Here is a 9569-nt window from a genome sequence, read left to right as displayed (position 1 = left end):
TATTATAGCCCTGAGTATCATCCCAACTAACAAGCCAACCATTTTAGGAGGTCACGATCAAGTATAGAACTAGATTTAATTAGTGAAAGATCATTGAATGAACTTGTAGTAGGGCTCGAGGAGCTACATTGTGTATTGGCAAGGACCTATAAACTAAATGATATTAATGTGGCCAATGAGAATGAGATTTTTGCTATTGTCACATTAGGATGAGTATGATCTCTCATCTTTAAGAGGCAATCAACTATATCATGGAAACACTTGGCAAGAAAAAATTATTGTTGAAGAAGCTATTCGAATCATTGTCCTACCAAAAATGGCTTCATAAATCTTCAAAGAAGAGTATGAAGACCAAATGCACAACTATACCAAGCCTTCTTGAAGAGATGATACACCAATAGTGCCCTATTTTGAGTGGAAGGGTGTATTGAGTGACTAGGCAATACTATACCAATAGCACTTTGGACTAAGTTGAAGGGTGACTTGAGTGACTAGACAATACTATTGATGGGTGGAGGGGCACCTCTAGATTAGAGTAGGACGCAATTGTATAATCCTAGATCTTTATGAGATTAGATTAGAGTGAGACATATGTACATAAAATTAGATCTTTATATGAGATTAGATAGAGTGAGATATAGGTACATAAAGTCAGATCTTTATGACACTGTTCATGGGGGAGAACTCCTTCTGTGCATACATTTATTTATCAAATGCCAAGGTTTAGCCTTGAAGAGATCCATATGGGTGAGAAGCTAGAAATTTCAAGTCCTTCACATTGCTAAAGATAACCTAAGATTCTTGCACCCTTGCTAAAAAGTAGCGGGGTCATTACTCCCTCCTATAGACAAGTCACTTCCTAAGCTGGTAGCCAAGTGGTAGATTATAAGCTTAAAGAAATCGAATGCTAACACTAGCCCTCCATCGCCCAACCAAAACTCCCTTATCTTCTGTGGTAGGTTTTATAAGACAGGCTTGTGGGCTAACGCCAGAGCCAAGAGGCTCTGCATTGGGGATGGGCTGGCAACATTCAATTGTGTGTTCAATATAACAAGAGACTCCTCTTCTTCTTCAAAATGTGGAAAGTGATGGGATGCATAACCGATGTGGTGCTCAACCGTGAAATTGGAAGCATATTGCTCGAGAAGCTTGCTTGTTTGGTTGAAAAGATCAAGAATACAGTAGCAGTAATTGCGACAGGAGCCAAGTATTGGGCAACAATCCAAGGATACATGCAATCAAGAATACAGTAGCAGTAATTGCGACATGAGCCAAGTATTGGGCAACAATCCAAGGATACATGCAATTGTTACATGCACAATTGAACCAGGAATCCATTTACCGTCGTAGTTCACCTATCAATGGAGCCGATTCAGATTGCCTCAACAATTCACACACCCTTTGACCCGTTGCTGTATGATCCCAACTCACCCTATTGAGATCAGAAGCAGATCGCATACCAGCTTAATCTCCTTTTCTTGTGAACATAATCCATGGCCTACTGCGGAAGAGTAAGACAGTAGACCCTATCTAGAAGCTCCACAGGCAATGCCCAGGGCCTATCGTGGAATACACCCCATCTTGTCCTCCTAATTTCGTGAGTACTTCAACAAACGACACGCTTCGAGAGCATATACTGGTATGACCGGCGATCCTAATCGAGATCCTAATCGAGAAAACCATGGTGCTTTCTCGTCATCGTCACAAGGCCTGGCCGCGCCAACAACTAGTGAGGGTAACCTTACGACAAAAGGCACCGATTATTAATGGTCATGAAAGAATTGGTCCCGATGGGATCGATCCTGATAAGCCGGCAATGTGACAATTGCTCTCTCTCTCTCTCTCTCTCTCACATTGGTGTCTACGCTTCCCTGCAAGGCAGATGTACATTGGTATCTACGCTTCCCTACAAGACAGTTGCACTGGACAGGGAGCTTACATCTCTTGCTTTCCAATTATATTCCATGCAATCGGCAAGCGGAATCATCAATTCAACTGACAAAAAGTATTTTCACATTAGCTCTCTCTGACATTGATGAGTTTATCACTGATCTAGGGAGTTACTCGATCGCTGATCCAGGGATCTCTCTCTCTCTCTCTCTCTCTCTCTCTCTCTCTCTCTCTCTCTCATCCACTATAGAACCTACAACTCTCTTTAGAGGGGGATGCAGTTCACACTCGTGATCGCTCGTCACTGACGGGGAGCTCACCACTCTTGTCAGCTTGACTTGCCTCTTCTTGATTGTTTCCTGCACCTCCTCTTAGTAGAGAGAGATGCAGTTGATCATTTTTGCCAGCTTGAGCTGCCTCCTCTTCATCATTCCCTCCTCAGCCTCACCATCATGCCACATTCGCCTTCTCCCCGGAGACAGTACACTTGCGCCAGGCTCGTGTCTGCAATCGCAGCCATCTGTTTTCGGGTCTGTGTATGAACTTGTGGCGGAAGCTGGGGGCCTGGTTTTGTATGTGAGGCTCAAGGGCTCCAGTTTCCCACGCCCTTACTGGACATGGAGCTATTACGGCGTGACAAGCATATGGGCAGTGAAGCGCACGTGCCAGCATCCGACTTATTTGTTCTTCGACAAGAGGGGCCTGGTGGAGCTTGCCCAGAATCGATCAGCTACGGTCATGTCTGATTACCACCGGTGGTCCGTACTGTGTTCTTCCAATAATGCAGTGTCCGCAAGCAGCAGCAGCGCGGATAGCAGCAGAAACCAGTCTCTCACGTTTGCCACATTCGGTCAGGATGTTCCCAGAAGGCTCGACCTCAGGAACGATGGCAGTTTTGTAGGCAATTTCTGGCACGAGCACCAGAAATCATGGCATCTAGACTACGATTTCCTCAACCGCACCATGTGTCTTCCAGAGACCTGCGGCTGGAATGGGATCTGCAAGATTCTCCCCAATCGCAAAGGTTCCATCTGCGAATGCCCCCCTAGCTTTACCTTCACCAATCAATCTGATCACAGCAGAGGTTGTCACTATGCTGCTGGAATTCAAGCTGCTAACTCAGACACCTGTGCCACAGGTGGAGCCGAAGTTTTGGCCATAGAGATGTCGTATGAATTGACTCTGCAGGAGTTACCGCGCGGAGCGTCCTATTTCTCCAATAATTTTCTCTCTGCAGAAGAGAATGTCACCACTCAGTCTTATTGCACCACCCTCTGTTTGGCTAGATGCAATTGCACTTCGGCTTTCTTCGATCACCTCAAAGGGAGTTGCCATCTGCTACATGAGCCCGTCGCCACGATTCAGGTGAGACCGTCGCAGAAGCATCTGCGAGGTTTTCTGAAGGTGCTCCAATACAGCAATAGCAGCAGCAAAGGCACCGCCGACCGCACTCCCAATCCTGGTGGTGGCAGCAGCGGCGATGGCTCTGATTATGGTGACAACTCAGGGGACAACAACGATGCAAACGCCACAACCACAACCACAAACAGCAACCCTGAAAAGAATAGTAGACCAAGTCACTCTCCGGTCTACTGCTCCTCAAGTGGTTGTTTGGCAGTGATGGGCAGCGTGGCGGGGCTTCTGCTGGCAATTGTGGGATGGCTCCTTTGGGTGATCTGGTCCAGGAGGAAGCAGCATCTTGCGATAATAAGCACGGCGCTGTCATCGGCAAAACCAATTACCCAAGTCCATGGTACCCGATCCGGCAAAGAAGAACCGTTGCAGTATCATATTCGGAAGGGATCGTCAGGGTATAATAACTCGGACGCCGTCGAGTACGAGCAGGAGGCGCAGAACAACGTCAAGAACGAGGATGATTCTTTTCTGCTCCTGCTATCGGGGCTGCCGATACGCTTCTTGTACAGGCAGCTGCAGGAGGCGACAGCCAATTTCAGTCACAAGGTGGGGGCCGGGGGGTGTGCGGTGGTGTATCGGGGGGTGCTGTCCGATAGGCGGAACACGGTGGTGGCAGTGAAACGACTGCTGCAGCAACGCAGCGACATCGACTACGACGACGGCGGCGACGACCCGAGTGCCCGGGAGAGCTTCCGGAGGGAGGTGACGACGATCTGCAGTATCCACCACTTCAACCTGGTCCGCCTGGTGGGCTTCTGCTCCGAGGGCCCGCACCGCCTGCTGGTGTACGAGTTCATGAGCAACGGCTCGCTGGACACGTGGCTGTTCCAGCGGCGCAGGGCCGGCGTGGAGGCGGCGGCGGCGCAGCAGCAGCAGCAGCGGGCGGCGTTGGCCTGGAGCGCGCGCTTCCGCATAGCGCTGGACACCGCCCAAGGCCTGGCGTACCTCCATGAGAAATGCAAGAAGAAGATCGTGCACCTGGACATCAAGCCTGAGAACATCCTCCTGGATGACAAGCTCGGGGCCAAGATCGCCGACTTCGGCCTCTCCAAGCTTCTGCAGCGGGACCATGAGGAGGCCTCCGCCTTCGTCACCCGGGTGCGTGGCACCCCTGGCTATGTCGCCCCCGAGTTCATCCTCGACTCTTCCATGACCGACAAGTGCGACGTCTACAGCTACGGCGTCGTTCTCCTGGAGCTCGTTGCCGGCCGCCGACACTATGACCCCCTCCTCCAAGGCCGCAGCATCTCCCACCTCCCCAAGTGGGCCTTCCACAAATGGTCCCAGGGGAAACTGGCCGACATCGTCGACCCGCTACTCAAGCAAGACTATGATGCCGCAGAGTGCGACCGCATGGTCACCGTGGCGTTCTGGTGCATGCAGGAGACGCCAGACGCCAGGCCATCCATGGTGAAGGTCTTGCAAATGCTGGAGGGGCTCGTCCACATACCCAAGCCCAGCAAGGCACCCTTGCATCTGACTCTTGGCGTCCCAGCACCCTCCCGCTCTTGCAGCGGCATCTGCAGCGCAGAACTGATAACCCAACCCTCTAATTGTATCTTGTAATAAATACTTGTGCATTTTGACAATACATCTCTCTCTCTCTCTCTCTCTCTTTTTTCGTAAATCTCTCTCTCTCTCTCTCTCTCTCTCTCTCTCTCTCTCTCTCTCTCTCATGCTTGTCTGCACGCGTTTGCCGTAATACCAGCAACACACTTTCTGAAACATAATGGTTAACAAGTTAGAAATATATTTACAGGGCAGAGCAGGCATTCGAAGTAGCATTGATCTCATAGCTGCAAGAATAACAATCTTCTTTCAGTCTTGGAACGATATCACAGTTGCTCTTGGAACCATATCCTAATTGCTTTGCTCAAAGTGAATAGGCAAGCAACTGTGAGACCATTATCCTAATTGTTCTGCTCAAAGTGACTAGGCAACTAAACAAACAAGTGCACCAACAGTTTGTCTTCTGACTTACACCTAGGACAGAAACCGTTACAACCTGACATAAGGCATTATGTCTTAGGGACAAACCTGCATTCGCACTGATTCCTGCTCCAATTCAACTAGTTCCAACCGACATTTGTTGATCCTACTGTAGACGTTTCTAAGTTACAAAAACCCTTCTTCACCCAGGTAAAGACTTTGATGGAAAAGCTCTGGCTTTGCTACCACCTTTTTTGATCGGCATTGGAACTACTACATCCTTTTCTTTTTTCATTTCGATCATGTTGAACATTTCCTTAGTTGGGTGATCCACCTTACCTGCCCACCAAAAGCTACCCTTGAGTTTATTGCCCCATATGCATTGAAGAACTCACATGTCTGAGTTATCAAGCATGAATTCAGTTTCAATCCTGTCAAGGACTTAATGAATAAATCATTCAATTTGGGGCCAGGCCACCCCATTTTGAACACATCAAGATAAGTCAATCTCATCATGGAGGTTTGTGACTGAGAAAGACAATGGATTTTTATACCACTTCCAACTTCCAAGTCCCCTAAAAGCTTCAAACCACCTGTGCCTAATTGAATCTGACTAAAAACGAGAGAGCTAGAGTTAGCTTTTTATTTGATCATAGTCCCTTCATAGCCCTCAAGTATGAAGCTACTGTTATGTCTGTGAAGCAGAAGTACGGCGTACTTTTCTCCGTATTACATACAATTCTGCAAAGGCTAACAGTTTATCAGCTAGAGCCCAAGTACCGTTGGGGAGGATGAGGCGACTATATTGTTTCAATGGACCAAGGCACCTGGGGAATTTTTAAGCTGTCACGGTTTCCTCCATACTAGATTGCTGCACAGAGAGTCGAAGTTAAGATCAGACATGGAAATCCAACAACAAGACCAAAAATTGACCATGGAACACATAACTATAAACCTTGTTGCATTCCTTTCTGGGTTGCTAGTTTCTTCCTAACTTATCCCAAGGACCCAGTTCCATCTCTGATGGAGGTAAACTCCAATCCCATGGGTATTCCTAGAACTCGAAGAATCTAGCCATACACACATCTTCCATACAAGCAAAGATATTAAACAATGAAGTTCTTGTGGGAGCAGCTTATCTCACAATTCAGCTATCCCCTTGAGATTGTGAGTGACAAAGGTACACATTTCATCAATAAAGTCATTGTGCACTTGTTATCCACATTCATTGTTCATTTACCACAAGTTCTCTCCCTACTACCCTGAAGAAAATGACCAAGCAAAAGCCACAAATAAAATCTTAATGAATGTGCTAACTAAGACAATCTCAGCCTCTCAAAGTGACAGGCACAACAAACTCATGGCAGCCTCGTGGGCACATTAAACGGCCTACAAGTCAACAACAGGCCAACCTCCGTTTAAAGTCACCTGTATTGCCAGCTGAGTTCTTCATCCCTAGCTTGAGACCTAGAAGACATCCCTAACTACTTGATAGACTTTCTAAGGTCCAAGTAAGGTTACTGCCAACAGCTCATTACATTCCTGTTTATGACACTCTTTAAATTGCACCTTCAAAGTTTGGTGCACAATAAAGCAACTGCAGCTACATGATGCTTGTTTAGGTCACTGTTTCTGATCTATAAACCAATGTCCTCAAGACATATGCTTTCACCAATGCCTGCACTTATGACAACCAGCAGTACTGTCAAATGACAAATCTATTGCTTGCTGCAATGCTAGCCCCATATATCCACAACCCAACTTTCACTGGGTTCTCTTCTCCTTTCTTCTCTTCTCTAAGTACCACCTAGAAGTGACCTAGCAGTAAGCCTGGTACTGCAAACGTGCCTTACATGTGAATAAAAATGGTGGGACTTATTACAAAGGATGCTCCGAATTGGAAAGGGTGTCTGCTTGTAAGTTATCTCAGCTTGCTGTATAAACCCAGCACCAAGAAGGGAGTCTGTGTTGATTTCAGTTTCACAATAGCTTGGATGCAAAGCAAAAGCCTTTCAATAAAATTATAGAGGGTTTTAAACCAGCCTAATGCCCTGCTTGAAATGCCAAAGACTCTCAATGCATCTCTGCATGTGCTTGAAACCCTCAACCATATAATGTATTCAAGAATTGCAGAGACCTGAAATGACCCAGACTAACTATCTTGATGCATCATGACAAACGGAGGTATACTCCATCTGCAACATTTCGCCAAAGCTGTGCGCGGACCGTTTGGGCAACATCACACTAGTCTGCTTCTTGTGTGCCATATCCAGCTTTCTTTCATTAATACGGTGTTCAACCAGCTGTGCCAGCACATGCATCTTTTCACCCAGTGGGTGCAGTTTGTTCAGCTAGAAGCTAACCAGCTGCCAGCAACAGCATTTTGCCAGTATGTGTTACTTAAGCCTCAAGCAGGCCCCAAACTGAGTTGGCTTAGAGGTATAGAGCAGGCAGCAAAACGCAAATGTCTGTTATGTCAGATCAAACCAATCAATGCTTTCTCCATTCACCACATCAGCAGGTAGCCAATATCTGTTAGTTGACGATGTCTGAGGCTAAGGACTACCCGCAAGTGCATCTTGCTGCTGGATTTTGCTTTAGCTTAGGCTTGAGCAGCCCGTCTATCGGCACGTCCGTGTAGACAGTTAGGCACATTCATAGACGCGTTTTGACACACATCGACACCATATCTCATTCCAACAGCACCTTCCATCTCTCGCTCAATGTCTGCTCTCATTCCAATCATTGCAGGAGCTCTAACAGTAAAGTGTGAGAGGCTCAGAACTGCCTCAAATTCTGCATTTTGATCTCATGTTTTGGTTCACCTTCGCCTTGAGCAGCCATGGAAGCTCAATCTTGTGTGTGCCCGCGTATCAACTTCCATAAGTCTATCGATCGCCAGAGACAAAATACAAACAGGCTAGATTGGGCTAGTGTGGACAGCCGATGTGTTCACACTCTTTCACAATGGCCCGCGTCATTTCACACTCTGATACATCTATGCGATCGACCATCTTCATAAGCTTCGTAATGGGAACCCAACAACACGCACTAAGCTTCTTGTTTGTCCGATATATCTAGCCTATACACACACACACACACACATTATATATGTGTGTATATGTGTGTATATCTATGTGTGTGTACGACCATGTATCAGTTTTTTATATGATATACACATGCATATATGTGCCCATTGGCCATCTTCGTAATCTTTTGTAATGGAACAAACCTAGTGAAGCTCTTGTTTCTTAGATTTGTCCCATTCCTATTCACCAAACCTTATGAATCATGATCATTCTCAACCAGCATTCATGTAAACTAAAGGTCTAACATAAAATAAATTGCAAAATTTTCAAAAAAGACTTTCAAATCTTAAAGAAGAAGGTTCAAAAATCTACAAGTTTGTGTGATTTGATTTAAAAATCACTCCGAGTTTCTAAGTTCAAAGTTTATCTAATCTCTGGGGGCCAAAAATGTTTTAGGTGAACATTGCATTGAATATAGTTTCTAATGTGTGTGACCATTGACCATCTTCGTGAGCTTCATAATGGGAACCCAACAACACAATAACCATCTTGTTTGTTGGATTCCCATTGACCAAGCCTAATGATCACATTCACATAGTTTCCAATATGTATGTATGCCCATGAACCATCTTGATACACTTAACAAACACAAAACCCACCTTCTTTGTTAGATTATGGTTCCAAACCTTCTCATGGTAGTTAAGCAGTCATTAGTATAGTGGCAATGTCAATAAGCTTTTTAATGGGAACCCAACAAACACGATGTCCACCTTGCTTGTAGAATTATAATTTCAACCCTTATCGCTCATTTTTTGAACTTGGTAGATGACCGATTCTTAGTGAAAATGTACAATCACAAACTTAAAACACATAGTGTTCCATTAGTCTTTAAACTTAAGCCATTGTTTGCAAAAAACTAATCGGATGTGTTGGATTAGATTTGGACTCTTTATGGACATGGTTTTGCGACAATTTAGCACACATAGGAGTTCATGTTCTTAGATTATGGACTCATATTTTGTTGCTTTTCTAAGTGTGAGGTGTTCTTTCTCATAACCTCTATTTGCAACGTATAAATGCCTGTGTATGTGACCGAGTAAGCTTGAAGGCTTGGCATTGGTCTTGGTTGGCTTAAGCATGGGCCAATTTCCATGAACTTCTTTGTGCCAATGTAGCACACATAAGATTCTATATTCTTAGATTATGCACTTGCACCTTGTTGCCTTTTTAGAATAGATGGTAGTTCTTAGGTGCTTTTTTCTTTTGGGCAACCCACATTTGAATGTACATACAAGCAAAGAAAAC

General features: G+C 45.6%; 1 protein-coding gene across 1 annotated transcript; it reads left to right on the top strand.

Annotated features, from left to right (window-relative positions):
- Nucleotides 1–1805: 1805 nt before the first annotated feature.
- Nucleotides 1806–4872, top strand: LOC148028461 (G-type lectin S-receptor-like serine/threonine-protein kinase At5g35370). The gene has a single exon (XM_087689963.1). The coding sequence runs from the start codon at nucleotides 2275–2277 to the stop codon at nucleotides 4870–4872; it is 2598 nt and encodes an 865-aa protein (XP_087546089.1). The 5' UTR covers nucleotides 1806–2274.
- The last annotated feature ends 4697 nt before the right edge of the window (nucleotides 4873–9569 follow it).

Source organism: Lygodium microphyllum, chromosome 12 (assembly GCF_053477565.2).
Source record: "Lygodium microphyllum isolate KBCC chromosome 12, Lygodium_microphyllum_v1.1.10, whole genome shotgun sequence".
Classification (NCBI taxonomy): Eukaryota; Viridiplantae; Streptophyta; class Polypodiopsida; order Schizaeales; family Lygodiaceae; genus Lygodium; species Lygodium microphyllum.
This window is presented reverse-complemented; position numbering and strand designations above follow the sequence as displayed.

Bases quoted from the DNA above. Each gene is read 5' to 3' on its own strand.
- LOC148028461 (XM_087689963.1), top strand. From the start codon at position 2,275: ATGCAGTTGATCATTTTTGCCAGCTTGAGCTGCCTCCTCTTCATCATT.